Raw genomic sequence first — 16,157 nt, forward strand, 5'->3', positions numbered from 1 at the left:
ATTCTTGTATTTGTAATACTTGCTTTAAGGTTCTTATCTGCTAATTCCATTATCTCTTGTTTCTTGGACTGGTACTATTACCTGATTTTTCTGCTTTTTGTGGGGCATGTTTCCTGCTTCTCAGCAAATGCTCAGTACCTTTTTATTGGGTATTGGGCATTTTGAGTGTTGTTTGTTGAGTGTCTTGATTTTGTTGTTTTTCTTTAAGTAGTTTTCCAGGTAGGTTTTGATCAGCAGCTCTTGGTCAGTGGAGATTATCTGTTGATGCTTGTTTTGTTGTGAGCAGTTGTAAGGTAGCCATTTGCTTCAGTCCTATATGGTGGGTTTTTATTTCTGAGGTGTTTTGATGCTTTTAGCAAGGTCTGTGTGTTTAGCAAGGTTTATGACCGCTCTGGGTGGTCATAACCCACATATGTCTCAGCCCTGTGTGAGTTCTGGAAATTGTGCATCTTTTCGCTCCTTGGAAATTGTTTTTGGCCCACCTCCCTGGAGTTTTATACCAGGCATGCCTCGTTTATATTTAGCCCTGCACAAATAATGGAACTAGCTGACAGATTTTAGCTGCTGCTTCTCTAGTACTCTGCTCCATAAATTCCAGCTGCTTTGCCTCCTGACTCTGATTTCTATATTCTTGACTTAATTAAGACCACCATAATGTGCTTGACTTTACTGTTTCATGCAGAAATTGCTTTACGCCTTGAAACTAGGACAGTTTTAGGGTTTACCTCATGTTGGGAACCAAAGATTTACTGACAAGGAAAGAATTGAGCCTTGCATCCAAGCTTGATATGGAACTAGCTGAAGGGGATAACAAACTGATAGTCAACTGGGCCTAGCATCCGGAATGGGACTAGAAGAAGGTGATAACAAACTGGGCCTTACATCAAGGGACATGGCAATGAGTCACCTTTTTGCAATTTGAGTTTAGAATCTACATAAGAGACCCTTCCCCAGAAAACCTTCCCCAGACCTATAGGGCGGGGAGTAGCTGCCCACCCCACTCTAGGGGCTCCCTCTCAGCGTCTCAGCTGCTGTCCAGGAGCAATAAACTGCTTGCTCAGCCTTTCTGCCTCCCATCTTTCTTGCGGCCAGTCACAGAATTGGGACAAAACACCTCATCTGTTTTCCTTTTCTTAGGAATTGCATTTTTTATGTATCTGCTGCTACATTCTCAAACTGCTTGTTTTATACATTTTTTGGTCAGTTTTATAATGTGTTTACAACAGGAGAACAAGCATAATACTAGTTGCTTTGCCAGTACCAAAGTTTTATGGTACTAAAGGGACACTATTCAAATTTAATAAGAAAAGCAAACTTTGATGTTTACTTTGTATTGGTTGTTACAGACACACTTCAAACAGTCAAATTTAACCTACTTAATCTTTGTTCTTAATGACCAGGCAGTGTAGCCAATCAAGTATTCCACCCAGTCATGTTTGACAAATGTATTCAGACGCTAAAGAAGAGCTGGCCTCAGGAATCTAACTTGAATCGTAAAAGAAAGAAAGAACAGCCTAAGAACTCCCAGGCTAATCCAAGAGGTAATAGAAAAAGAGGAAAACTATCCAGGAAAGAGGATATTGAGGTAAGAAATAAATAGAATAATAGAGCAAGTCTGTACCAATCTAAGATTTTGATTTAAGAATATATAATGTGGCTTCAGGACTCATAAGTATAACCAAAGGGCCCTAAAGTATCATTAACTACAGAATGACTTTAAATTGCCTGTTGGGTTTCATATACTACTGAGAGTACATTTCTACTTGGCCATCTTTCCAACCTCTCCATCCTGCTGCTAGATGTGCTTGGCAACATGCTAGTTGGTATGTTTGCTATGTAATTATATTGCCATCAAAGAAGATAGTGAAGTATCCCGAGGGCTAGGTCCATAAGGGTGTAACAGTAAGACATTAATTCCAAATTCTTATGTGACTAGGAGGGATGGTAGTGGTTGTTGATGTGAACACTTCTGAGAAGCACAACATTCTCAATGACAGTAATATAGAGCTGGAAACTACGTAGCTATCATGTAGTGCAGATGAGATGCCATTGAAGACATGAAGCAGTCAAGGCACCTGGTCAGGGACTTGTTACCTCAGTAACCCAGCAGCAACATGGAGTTTTCTGGACTTTGAGTAAATAGAAAACCATGGGAACAGAGTTGTAGTTATTAATACACAGTCATCTTTACATGTTTTCATAATCTAGATGGATGAGATTATGGAGGAACAAGAAGATGAAGAGAACATTTGTTTTTCTGCTCGAGACCTTTCTCAAATTCGAAATGCCATCTTTCACCTCTTGAAGAATTTTTTAAGGCTTCTGCCCAAGTTTTCCCTGAAAGAAAAGCCACAGTGTGTACAGAATTGTATAGAGGTGAATGACAATTTCTTTGACAGCTTGAAAGAGCATATGCAGTGGTTCACAATGAACAGGAAAAAATCAGACCTTTTTTGATATCTATTTTCCAGGTCTTTATTGCATTAACTAATTTTGAACCAGTTCTTCATGAATTTCATGCTACACAAGCCAGGTAAGCCATTAAATTTTCCAGAGCTCGAAATCAAGTATGATTACTTTTGCTCAAATGGCAGTGTAAATATCTTCTTATCCTTTCAACAGGTAGAATTTATTCACTTAAATGTGGTTTATAGGGTTAGGAAGTATATCAAGTAAAATCATATCCATTAAAAAATCTTTTGCCTCCTTCTTTAGAAACCTTAACCAAGCAAAATATATTCCAGAACTGGCCTATCATGGATTGTATCTGCTGTGCTCCCCAATTCATGGAGAAGAAAATAAGGTAAACCAAGGCTCTAATTTAGTTACTAGTTGGAAATTGGAATCTCATAGTGGAAAAGTGCTAGAAGCGTTGATATGCTGCCGTTTTCACATACTGTTATTGTCTGAGCTTATTTCATTGCTATAATAGAAAATATCACTGTTTCTATTGGTGGCCTTCTTTTTATTACCAAACTTAATTCCAGATACTTAGAGGACACAGCAAATTATTGTTAGGTTTCAGACATAAATGGATCCACTGTGAATTAAATAGGAAGAATAGATAATCTAATGGACAAATACTACTTCTATAGAAATATTTACCAAATTGTGAGTGGACAGTCATGGGATTTTTCAGCTTCCCTTGACAATTCATGGTTGCATATATATTTTAATATATTATTTCATTGATAAATTCTATAGAGATTTTATTGGTTATCACTCCTGATTGGTGCTCATATGTAGATTTTGCTCACCAAGTGACCTTACCAATATCACTTGTCTAAACATTGAAGATAGGGTAACTCAAGCCTCATAGTATTATTAAATGTAGATGTCATTAATAAAATAAGATTTTTCAAAATGTGATAGACCGAAGTCATTGGCTTTTGGTAATTATGATATGCTTAATTTCCACAGGTAGGTTAAGAAAAAGGTCTGGAATACTTGGGGTTCTGGTCATTTGTGTTCAAATTCTGGCTCCCTCACTTACTGACTGAATAAACTTCATAAAAGTTTTACTTTCCTCATCTGGACAAAGTCAGAAGTTGTATATTCCTCATAGATTTGTCAGAAGGGCTAAAGAGATAATATTAGCTGTTTAGTAAATATTCCATTTTTTATATCATCTGTATCGTTATTTCTATGTGCTTGAAATATGGGTGTCATAGAATTCACAGTGATGCTTTTGATTTCTGTCCCCTTTTTAATGTCATAAAAGATAAAATGGGTGGGAAAACATCATTTTAAGTACACTGTGGTGAAAATGTATTTTTAATTATGAAAGTGTTGACTTTATGTTAGCCAGTGTTGGTTTTAACCAGAACTTTACATTTAGACAACTTACCTTTGGAGACTCTTATTACTTAAAAGTGGAAATAATAACCTTACTAATCTCATGGAATTGTGAAATTTAAGATTTAGTTTAGTAATATCTAGTAATGTATATGGATATGCTTAATGTGATACTTGGCTACATATTTGGTTTTTGATAAATGCTTTATTTACTGCATAAGAAATTATATGAGCTGATATGTTAGAAGTTGTTCTGTAAACTTTAGATTAAATTCAGGTGTGAGGTGTCTTTGCCCTTTCTTGTAAAGGATTGTCAGTAGCATTCTGTGACAATTCTGAGACAAGTTATTCTCTGTTGCCCTATTTTCTGGGCTACAGGATGAGAATAGAGCAATAAACTAGCTAATACTTTTAGCATTATCTCTGAGCAATGCTGTCACATGATTTACATTGTGCATTAGTTGAATACCTGGTAATTGTCCAAGGCTGTCAGCCTGTCTTCTTGAAATGCTTTACTGTGGTCCGGATCACTATCTTCAAAGCCGTGATTCGCTATCATGCCTTAACTTGAATTTTCTCTTCTAGGTTATTGGTGGTGTTTTCCATCAAATGCTCAATGTAATATTAATGTTAGAAGTAGGCGAAGGATCCCACCGTGCTCCTCTTACTATTACTTCACCCGTCATCAATAGGAGAAACCAGGCAGTCCAGTTCATCAGGTGAAGCACACACTGCTCAGATGTTTACTCTCTGTATTACTCTCCCTCAGTCTCTTTTGGGTATTAACCAAGATTTCTGACACTGATGAAAACTAACATTTCTGGCTGTTTGTGGTTTGGGGGGGTCAAATCAAGCACTTCATAGCTCACCTGGCGGTGGGGATCACATTTGTGTCCTTGGCATTGGGGCATTGTTGAAGGGAGAAGGAATCTGCAGTCTGTGTATCCGCCCAGCCTCCAGCTTAACTTCTGCCTGTGAGGTCAGCCTCTGAGCAATGACAGTTGCTTCTCCTCTGTTTTCTCATTGTCTGCTTCAGTGTTTATCCCTCCACGAAGTCTGCCTCTTTTCTTTTTCTATTTTTCTCATTTCCAAGTTTCTTTCCTTTTGCCCTCTGCCACTTATTCCATATTCTCATTTCTCTAATCACCTCCCCTCTACAGATACTTCCTAAAGGAAGGAATTAAGTTGAGTTTTACTTTTTTAGCAACAACTGATAGACTGATTTTTCCCTCATGAGTCACTTCTCAAAGGTTCCATGTCTCAGTTTTATTGGGAAAGATGTATTTGCTATGTCATGGACTTTTCCTTGACTCCTTTATTGACTGTTTGGAACACAGTGTGGATGTAGTGGAAAGAAAGTGTGTCTATGAGTGGGTACACATGCAGATATAGACGGAGTGTGGTGTCGCTGGAGATGTGGGCTGTGGATAGTGGAACTCAGGTATAAACTGTTATTTGATAACTGAGCAAATGTCTTTTCATAACATTTAAAGTTTTTAAGTTAAAAAAAACTGATGTTTTCAATGTAAACTCTTGCTTTGGTGGTTCTTCTGTGAGAACCACTATGATGTTGCCAGTTACAGGTAGTGTTTGTGTAATGATACAGATAAACTTAACATTAAATATGGGTCAAATCTAAGCATTTTCTTAATTTCTTGGGTGAAAATTTGGAGAGGTAGTATGCAAGTGCATTCAGACAGTAGCATTTCACTGAGTTACCACGAGGTGGTACTATGCCTTAGTTTACTACTTACCCTGAAAGAATGGATATATTTTAGAGTCTTCATATGAAATTTACTTAAAATGCCAAAAGAGTCATATGAAGATTGCATATTTGTTCTTTCCTGACTGTAACTGTCAGCTCAGCGACAACTCCCTAAAACCATGCATGTGAAGGAGTGAATACTTTAATGCTATGACACTTTGTCTTTACACTTGATTCACTGAAACGCTTGCATTGTGGAGATAGATTATTTTCAATATGTAGGTTTCTAAATCATAGACTTATGATAACAGAATCAAGGAAAGTTGCTATTTTATTATAATTTCTGGTTATCATAAACAACATTGAACATGTTTTGTTTTTTAATAGCTCACTTGTTGATGAACTAAAGGAGAGTATATTTCCAGTACTCCGTATCTTATTGCAGCATATCTGTGCCAAGGTACAGTGCCACTTGCTTAATAATTAGTATATAACATGTATGAAAATAAATATATGTGTTTGTGTTGGTATTCGTGGGAATGAGTCTATATCATTATTAACTGTTTTATGTATCAGTTAGTCAGTTAGTGCTCCCTTAGGCAGGATATTCTTTTGGGGGGAACAAAAAAACCCCCTTCATTGTGGAAAATTTCAAACATAAAGAAAATATAACAAGGTGAAAGAGCTACCCAACAACAATTTTGTGTCATTTCTCTCCCAGTGAGGTATAATGCTCCCAACACATGAACACTGAATGTTTTTTAGAGCAGACCCCATCATATGCTTTCATGTATAAATATCTTCCATATATCTGAAGGAAAAGCTATTTAAAAACCTAACCACAAGATACTAGCATCCCCCCCCAATGTACTAAAAGTATTTTTAAAAAGATTCTTTAATATCATCAAATGTCCAATCAGTGTTCAAATTTCCATGATTAGCTCTTAAATTTTTCTAATGGTGTAAACAGTTGATTCTTAACTGGAATCCTAGGATCTATACTGTCTCTGAGGCGGGGACTTGCAGATTTCTTATAGGTTAGTTTTCAAGGGGCTCTAGTTCCTCGATTTGTCAGTCATTTCTAAAACACTTAAAGATTACTGAACTGGTTCATTCACTAACTTTTTACTTCTGTTACCACATGCATTTCAGTTGCCCTGCAGGTAGATATTGACTGCAAGACTTGTCGATATTTGTGTTTCAGGTGATAGATAAGTCAGAGTATCGAACCTTGGCAGCTCAGTCCCTGGTCAGGCTGCTCAACAAACTTCCTTCTGGGGAATATGCTACATTCATTGCCTGGCTTTACAAATACTCACGCAGTTCCAAGGTAGGAGAGAACATCTGCATAAAATGTTGGTTCCTGGCTCTGCAACCTTCTACTGACAACCAGATCTGTAGCTCTAACAAGAGATCCTTTGGGTGTTCTTCCATCTGATGGCAATTCTTAATCATTTTGTTTTACCAGATCCCACACAGGGTTTTTACTCTGGATGTTGCCTTAGCTTTACTGGAACTGCCTGAAAGAGAGGTAGATAACACTGTCTCCTTAGAGCATCAGAAGTTCTTAAAGCATAAGTTTTTGGTGCAGGAAATCATGTTTGACCGTTGTTTAGACAAGGCACCTACTGTCCGAAGCAAAGCACTGTCCAGTTTTGCGCATTGCCTGGAGCTATCTGTGACCACCGCATCAGAGAGCATTCTAGAACTTCTGATAAACAGTGAGTGTAGTGACTACTGAAGTGAAATTTGTCTGTACTTGTTGAAAAATTGGACTGTATGATTCAGTATGTTTTATTATTGAATACCTCTTAAATAAAAAATCTGATAATTTGAAGGTAGTATTTTACATGTTCACATTTTATAGTTGAGATTATTGGCTGCCTTAAAATCCATTTCAGATGCATGCCCATGAACATTATTGTCATCATTTATATCTGTTTTGTCTTTAGGCCTGACTATATTGATCTTAAATCTGAATATTTAGTTAGGATTTATGATAATAAACATTTTCCCTATTTATCTGTCTGTTTAATTTCAGGTCCTGCAGTTTCAGGAATAGAGAGCCATCCTGGAACCTTGCTGAAAAATTCAGCAGGTAATAGGTCACTGTATTTTCAAATATTGAGTTATTGCCTTCTTATTGGAAGGCTTTCTGGATATTTGAAACTTTTTTCTTCACATTCACCTATTTTAATATAATACTTTTTTTAAAGATTTATTTTATTTATTTATGCGTTCAAGAATGGGATGTAGGCCAGGGGGTGGAGGGGTGAGAGGATTCACCAGTGACAGTGGGGAACAGAACAGGCAGATCTACTGAAATACACTGCTAAAGGGAGCAGCAGGAGAGCTCTGCTGTGCTATGTGAGTCACCTCCCTGGCTGGGGATTGAGCTCAGGGGGTTGAACTCATGGCCAAGTGGCTGGTGATAGCTTGATAGTGCTGAGACATTAACCTTTGTACCATTGGGAAAGACCGAGTACCTTTTTTCTTCATTAAATAAGTTTAAATTCATTTTAAGCTATTATATTCAGTAATAACAGCTTGAAAGAGTAAAGTATAATGCTTTTATTATTAAAAGATGACAAATTGTATCTTAATGACTGAACCTTTATTTTTTTAATGTTATTTTTAAGCATTTTCCTATCAGAGACAGACACCTAATCCTTCTGGGAGCTCAGAGATGATCAATATAGACAGCAGTAGTGAAACAGTTGGATCTACGGGTATGTTGGATTTTGTCGCTATCAGATGAATAATATATAATCCTGGAAACCACGAGATTGTTTCTATCTAGCTGAAAGATCTTGAGTAAATCATTTTACGTCTGTGGGCTCCTTTTTATTTTGGGGCAACTATAAGTATAGTTTAAAAGTCTTGGATTTTTTTTCTAATTCACCCCTAAGAATTGGAACATCATTTTTATTTTTTAAATCAAAAGTGGAGTAATTTCTATTATATCTTTAACTGTCCTTGCAGAACATCAATAGAAGTATACTATTAATGTATTTCATTTTAAGATATATATGCTACATTCCTCAGACATTGAACTCTCAGTACTTCTGTAATACTAAGAGAATATTAACAAATACTCCATTTCCTTTAAAGTTAAGTTATGAATTCTTGGGATTGCTGACCAAGAAAAGAAAAGTACTAGAGATAGTGCAGTAGAGATAACATTTGTGTTTGAAGAAAATTTGTCAGAAAGGTTGACGATTGAGGGGAGTGAGAACTACTGTCGTACCCAATCGTATTCCTCTTTTCAGTTCCTTGTTACTTTTTGTTTCGTATCTTCTTGACTCTGATTAAGCCATCCCAGAGCCCACCTTTGTACATGTGAGTACAACCTTCTATTGAAAAACACAATTTAGAATTTTAGATTATAATTTCTCTTCATTTCTCTTTTTTTACTGAGCCATATATATTGTTTGGAATGGTATAGGATCCTTTCTCCCATGAACTCCATCTAGCACAGGATTCTGAACACAAGTGATACTGTGTTTCTTTTGTTGATTTACTGGACCCAGCATAATCTAGGATGGCATAAATGTCAAAGTGATTCAGTAGGAAACATAGACCTGGACTAGGCCCTGTATAGACCTGGAAACTACTCTCAGATTCAGTTTCTATCTAGCTGTATGATCATGAGAAACTCACTTCTCTGTACTCTTTTTTTCTTCTATAAAATGACATATTGTATTAGCATAATGGGGAAATCACTCATTAGGAATGAGAAGTAGTATGGATTCTCATGCCAACTCTATTGAATAACAATAAAACTCCCTGATTAGTTGTCTTCCCGATCCTCACATCTTCTCTTTCATTGAGAGCTATTGCCAAAGTCTATGAAAATGATATTTAGAGAAGTGATTTTACAAGACAGGCAGATGGAGATGGATGGATGGATGGCTAACAAGAAAGAGAATGTGTATAGAGTTTATGTGATTGATTAAGTCTATAATATTTATCTGTAGATACAGATTTTAATAAAACATAGTCCAATTCTTAAGGATCAGTGAGAAAAACGTGTGTGTGTTATCTGTGCTTTATGTAGATAAAGTTGTGCAGCTATGACAAGTGTTGAGGAATATGTAAAGTGTAATGAGGAGAAATACTTTTATCAGTTCAACCTAAAAAAGCAGCCTAGAAATAGGTTTATTTGGCAGGGTATTAGTATGTGTTTTTTAAGTTAAAATATATATATATATGCCTTTATGCACACACACACACCCTTGTGTTGATTCCAGGCTTTTTAGCAAATTACACATTTACTGTTGAACTGACTTCCAAACAACAGCAGGTTATACTGTTTATTGATGGTTCCAATTTATAAGTTTGCCAAATGTAAAGAGCCAGTGTCCCATCTTTATTTTTTGAAAACTAAAATGATATATTGCATCAATTTTACATAAAATTTGTAGTTACTATATGCCAGAAATATGCTGATCACTTATTTTTAATACTCATACCAAAAATTAACTATTTAAAAGTTTATAATTCAGTGGGTTTGGGTATACCTACAAATATTGTATAAGTCCAGAACATTTTCATCACTGACACTGTCACCCCCATTCTCCCTTTTTCCTAACCTGTCAAGCATTTTTTTGCTTTTTGGCTATAGGTTTGCTTTGTCTAGACACGCCACAATATGAAAGTGCACAATTTGTGGCCTTTTGTGAACGCCTTCCTTCACCTAGCATAACATTTGCAAGGTTCATCCATGTTGCCTTGTGCAGATACTGTACTTCATTATGTCTGGATTATGGATATGCCACAGTACCACAATTTGTGTATTCATTCAGTTGGACATTTAAGTTGTTTCCACCTTTTGGCTATTATAAAATAATGCTGCTATGAACATTCTTGTACAAATTTTCCACGCAAATATGTTTTCATTCCATTTAGATTTAAACCTAGCAGTGCAACTGCTGACTTATGTGGCAGTTCTCTGTTCAACATTTTGCAGAATTGACAGGCTGTTTTTCAGAGTGCCAGCACAGTTATTCAGTCACACTGGCATGTATGACAACTTGTTTCTTCACACTCTTACCAACACTTGTTATGTCTTTCCTTTTTAGCCAGCCTAGTGAATGTGAAGTAGTTTCTCAATATAGTTTTTGATCTACATTTCCCCAGTGGACAAATTTTTCATGTATATTTTCTCTTTCTAAGAGTTTTGTAGTTTTAGCGCTTTGTCTTTGATCAATTTTTAGTTACTATTTCCTAGAGTAAAATGGAAAGGTCCAGCTCCATTTCTATGAATGTCCAGTTGATATATCCCTGTTTATTTAAAGGACTATATTTTTCTTGTGAATGTTCATGGCACCTTGTCAAAAGTCAGATAACGATTGGCATATGGACTTCTTCCTGTCCTCTCATTTCTGTTTCATTGATAATCCATTCTTTATGTCAGAACTGTACTGTGAACCACAGAATTTACATTAATTTTGAAATCAGGAAGTGTTGGTTCTGCAGCCTTGCTCTTGTTTCTCAAGATTGACCACTCTGTGTCTCTTTTCATTTCCAGGTGAATTGTAGGATCAGCTGTCTATTTCTCCAAAGTAGCCAGTTTGGATTTGATAGAGATCTGTAGATCAGTTTGGGGAGTATTGTTATCTTAATAATATTAAGCCTTCCAAACTAGGCAGAGCATCTAAATAGGCATTTCACCAAAGACATACAGATAGCCAGCAGACACATGAAAAGATGTTCTATTTGCTTATCAATAGGAAATGCAAATCAGAGCCACTGAGTTTTCAGCTCACACTGGCTGTTACAAAAAAAAAAGTCAAGAAACAACTTGTCAAAGATCTTGAGACAAACTTTATATACGGTTGATGGGAAAGTACATAGGAAACAGTATGGTGCTTCCTCAAAATATCAAAACAGAACTACTGTGTGATCCACTAATTCCACTTCTGGGTAGTGATCCAAAGAATATGAAAGCATTCAAAAAGATATATGTATCCCTGTGTTAATTGTAGCACTATTCACAATAGCCAAAATATGAAAACAAGTCCTAATGATAGGTGATTGGCTAAAGAAACAGAGTGGTGTACACACACACACACTCACATACACACACACAAAATGAAATACTACTCAGCCATTTAAACAAAAAAGGTAAAATCATACATTTTGTGGCAATATGTATTAATTTTTAGGGGATTAGACTAAGTGAAATTAGCCAGAAGAAAGCCAAATACCATATGATTTCACTCAGCAAATGCACAAACCAAAACAAACCCTTAGATTTTGACAACAGAATGGTAGTTGGGGGTGGGGGGTAGCAAGAGGAGGTTGATTGGTTGGTTTTGGTTGCTGACTGGGCTTTGATGATGGGTTTGATTACTAAGGGGAGAAACTATACCTGAACTCTATACGGAGTTGTAAACCAGTATTACTTCAATTTTTAAAATAATAAGCCCTCCATTATTACTACCAGATGCCTTTCTTTCCATTTTGGTCTTGTTTGTTTCAATGATGTTTGACAGTTTACAGTGTACAACTCTTGTGCTTTAAATTTATTCCTAAATGGTTTTTTTTTCCCTTTTCATGCTATTATGAGTGAAATTGCTTTCTTAATTTCATTTTTGAATTATTCATTGCTAGTTTATATAACTGACTTGTGGTGATTGATCCTATGTTCTAAACCTGGTTACTATAGGCAATAGATTTTTGTGGCTTCTGTGAGATTTTTATTTTATTTGTTACCTTCCATTCTGGATGCCTTTTACCACTTACCTGTTTTCTCTGGCTAGGATCTTTAGTACAGTGTTGGGAAGAAGTAAAGGGGAGGGTAGACATCCTTGTCTGTTTTCTGTTAACTGTGGAATTTTTCTGGGTGGCCTACTATTGTGAAGTGGTTTCCTTCTGTTTTTAGTTTGTTGCATGTTTTTATCATGAAAGTTGTTAATGTTTTACAAGTGCATTTTCTGCACCTTTGAAGACAGTCATGTCATTTTTGTCCTTTGCTCTTTGTGGTAGATTTTATGTGCTGAACCAGCTTGTCATTCCTGTGATAAATCCCAAGCATGGTATATGCTTATTCTTATTCTTGCTAGATTAGATTTGCTAATATTTTAAGGATTCTACATCTGTATTCATAATGGATTTTACTCTAATGTTTTCTTGAGATGTTTTTGTTTGACTTTGCTCTCAGTGTAATTCTAACTTAATAAGATAAGCCTTTCTTTATTTTGAGTCTATGAAGAATTGGTATCACTATTTCCTCTTAAAATTCAGTAGAATTCTCCAGTAAACTCATATGGTCTTGAACTTTTGTGCATATATGAGAAGTTTTTTGATAACTAATTCAATCTCTTGTTCTAGGTATAGTCAGACTTTTTAAATTTCCTATAGTTTATAACTTTGTAAGTCCATTTCATCTAAGTTGTTGGCCTAAGTTGTTTATAGTATTTGTGATCTTTTTTTCTTTTGATTATATTGTTTTTATTCAACACTGTGTATGATTCAGAGATAGTAGCTCACACCCCTTCAGCGGTATGTTACCACACCACGGTGCCCCTTCCCCAACGTGCTCCTCCCTCCTTCCCTAGGGTTTATTTTGGTTTAGTTTTGTCTGTTCCTTTTTTCTTTCTTTACATTCCACATCTGGTATTTGTTTCTTGTTATCTTTTTTTTTTTTTTCATTTCTGTAAGGTCAGGAGTCATATAGTACCTCATTCATTCCAGTTTTAGCAATCTGAATCTTCTCTTTTATTTTCTCAGTCTAGCTGAAAGTTTGTTAACTTTGCTAATCTTTTCAAGAAACCTAATTTTTATTTCATTGGCTTTTCCATTCTATAGTTCATTTTGTAATGCACCTCCTTACACCTCCTCCAAAAGGTCCTTACACTTTCTCCAAAAGGTCCTTGACGTCAATACTGTTTTCATGATAATATCAAGATATCATTTACCTTGTGCACTCTGATTTTCTCACAGTATAAATTGAAATTTACCAGAAGCTTCATGGAAAATGAAATCAAAACAGATCACAGGCAGAAACTGAGATGAGAATCTAGCTGTCTTCTATTAAGCCAGACATTGAAGTTTGTGAAATGTAAAACAGTACCATTCTTTTTACTAAATGTTTTTGGTTTTGTAAAATATACTTTTCATTTAAAATGTATGCTGTTTATAGCGATATGTTTCTGCTTTAAAATGAATTTTTTTACAATTCTCGATTTCAATTTTAATTCAGATTAAAGGGTAAAATCCATATCAAAATGTAGGAGTCGTCAATGATTTTTTTATGATGCATATGACCAGGATTTTAAAGTTGCTGTCATATATTATCTTATTTAGTCTCTTTTTTAAGAAGTATGTTAACACATTTTATGTATAACTAAACAAACTCAAAGCACTAAATAATTCATTGAAAATTGTAGACATAGGAGAGGAGCTGGGATTTAAAACTGAATTTTCAGTATTTCAGAATTTATGCCTATTTAAAATCATATTACTCTGCCTTTTGCATCATTATAAAAAGTTAATTTTTTTTTAATTTTTTATACTCATATTTCACACAAGCTAACTAGTGAGCATTACAATTATTTTCTTACATGGTGCAATGTTAGACTTTATCAGACTAGAATAATTCTTTCGCTTTTTCTCAACAGAAAGATGTGTCATGGCAATGCTGAGAAAGAGAATCAGGGATGAGAAGACCAATGTCAGGAAGTCTGCACTTCAGGTCTGAGTTTTTTCTGAACATCCTTTTAGTGCTCCCTGTTTAAGCATTAAAATCATAGCAATGCAAGGGAATATTTTTAAAACACTAGCTGTATTCATTGCTTAACTTGGATTTCACTTAACACTAACTGACCTTGGTGCTGGTGTATATAAATTACATAAATGAATGGGAGAATTTTCTGTTTTTTAAGTTTTCCTGAGGGGTTGTTGGCTTTTCTAAAAACCACATATTTATATCCTTAATTTCTTTGTTTAGAATAGGAGTTCTTAACTTGAGAACCATGGGAGAATTTTGACAAGATTCATGAAACTACTGAAATTGTTTATAAACACTTGTTTATATAAAAATGTACATCATACATTTTCTGGAGGGAGACCATAACTCAGCAGATTCTGAAAGGTGGGCTTTTTCTAGGGGAATAACGGATCCATGATGTGAAAAATGTTAAGGACACAAGCTTAAAGGACGACTTCCTTTCTCTACAAGCTGTCTTTGTGCATTTAGACTATGTATAAGTTATCATTTCTTGCTGCTTCTGCCCCTCTAGGTATTAGTGAGTATTTTGAAACACTGTGACATTTCGGGTATGAAAGAATACCTGTTAATTCTGCAAGACCAGTCTCGAGACCCTGCGGTATCTGTCCGGAAGCAGGCTTTACAATCTCTTACTGAACTTCTTATGGTGAGAAGCAAGGCATTATGTATCTAAAGTATGAAATTTTTACTAAAAATAATTCAGCATAGTAATTGTTCCTAAATATTAAGTTCTCTATTAGGAACTATTTAGAGCTATTTAGTGTAAGAGAGAGAAAAAGGTATATTCTAACTACAAGCAATAATCTATGAATATATTTGTGAATTAATGCTAGAGAATGCTAATGGTTAGCCTTTTCTTAACTTCACTGTAAATCTCACATAAAAATACGAACTTTAAAAATAATTTGGTTAAGTGAGGCCTAGATCAAGTTCTGTACATTAAAACCTATATAGATGAAATGCCAAGAGAACAGATCCATTTCTAATTGACATATATTTACTGTGTTACATGTAATGTCTATACAATTTATTTCTGTCAAATAATTAACTTTTGAAGAATTTAAAAGACATTGAACAATGTATATTTTGACTTTTTGTGTCAGTATGTATTCTCACCACTCCTTGGAAAATTAAATTTGTTATCTTAAATTGCTAGAAAGTGTAGGTAAGTTTACTGTTAATAATAATTTTCAGTTATGTACTAAATTCATCACAGTTATTTATCATAGAGTTTTCATAGAAATTTTTACCAAGAGTTAACAGGCGGATAACTCTTATTTTAACATAAATTTCAAATGTTAATTTTCATTTTATGATTTATTTTTAATTGTGTGTAGACTTTTTACCATGCTTCTACACATTAATCACAACTCAACTGATTTATACTTAGATTTCTAATAGTGTTAAGAGTTTTGTATGATTTCATGATTTTTATTTCCTAAGGCCCAACCGAGATGTGTCCAGATCCAGAAAGCCTGGCTGATGGGGATCGTCCCAGTTGTGATGGACTGTGAGAGCACTGTGCAGGAAAAGGCTCTGGAGTGCCTTGACCAGCTCCTGCTGCAGAACATTAAGCATTACAGTAAATTTCACAGCGGAGACGACAGCCAGGTGCTAGCTTGGGCGCTTCTTGCCCTTCTCAGTACAGAAAGCCAAGAATTGAGGTATGTTATTTACATGACTTGTTTTCCTTGTAGAAGGCCATAGGGTGTTTTATTAGTAAGCTATGATATTGATTGTAGAAAATCCACTTTCTAGATTACAGGTAGATAGAATATATGAAGACTCAAATTTGGTCTTTCTTAACCTTAATTTGAATTTCTTAGCATTTTTGTGGAGAAGTTTTTTGTGAAAGCCCTGATTACTTCCCTTGCTTTCCTCTGAGTGTCCTCCAGTTCCAAAATGATATTTTAACAAAATATG

At 35.3% G+C, this 16,157-nt stretch overlaps 1 protein-coding gene across 2 annotated transcripts in view; it reads left to right on the top strand.

Moving 5' to 3' along the window:
• NCAPD3 (non-SMC condensin II complex, subunit D3) overlaps positions 1–16,157 on the top strand; it is a 60,295-nt gene that overhangs the window by 11,720 nt on the left and 32,418 nt on the right. For both annotated transcript variants that reach the window (XM_012729967.1, XM_012729968.1), the window contains exons 4-16: positions 1,401–1,585; positions 2,209–2,376; positions 2,472–2,533; positions 2,716–2,803; positions 4,381–4,514; positions 5,888–5,960; positions 6,705–6,830; positions 6,969–7,221; positions 7,542–7,598; positions 8,140–8,229; positions 14,125–14,198; positions 14,746–14,880; positions 15,678–15,898. In XM_012729967.1, the coding sequence (XP_012585421.1) occupies positions 1,401–1,585; positions 2,209–2,376; positions 2,472–2,533; positions 2,716–2,803; positions 4,381–4,514; positions 5,888–5,960; positions 6,705–6,830; positions 6,969–7,221; positions 7,542–7,598; positions 8,140–8,229; positions 14,125–14,198; positions 14,746–14,880; positions 15,678–15,898 (1,666 nt within the window). The remainder of the gene's footprint in view (positions 1–1,400; positions 1,586–2,208; positions 2,377–2,471; positions 2,534–2,715; positions 2,804–4,380; positions 4,515–5,887; positions 5,961–6,704; positions 6,831–6,968; positions 7,222–7,541; positions 7,599–8,139; positions 8,230–14,124; positions 14,199–14,745; positions 14,881–15,677; positions 15,899–16,157) is intronic.

This window comes from Condylura cristata, unplaced genomic scaffold (assembly GCF_000260355.1).
Source record: "Condylura cristata isolate star-nosed mole 26May11 unplaced genomic scaffold, ConCri1.0 scaffold00025, whole genome shotgun sequence".
NCBI classification, from domain to species: domain Eukaryota; kingdom Metazoa; phylum Chordata; class Mammalia; order Eulipotyphla; family Talpidae; genus Condylura; species Condylura cristata.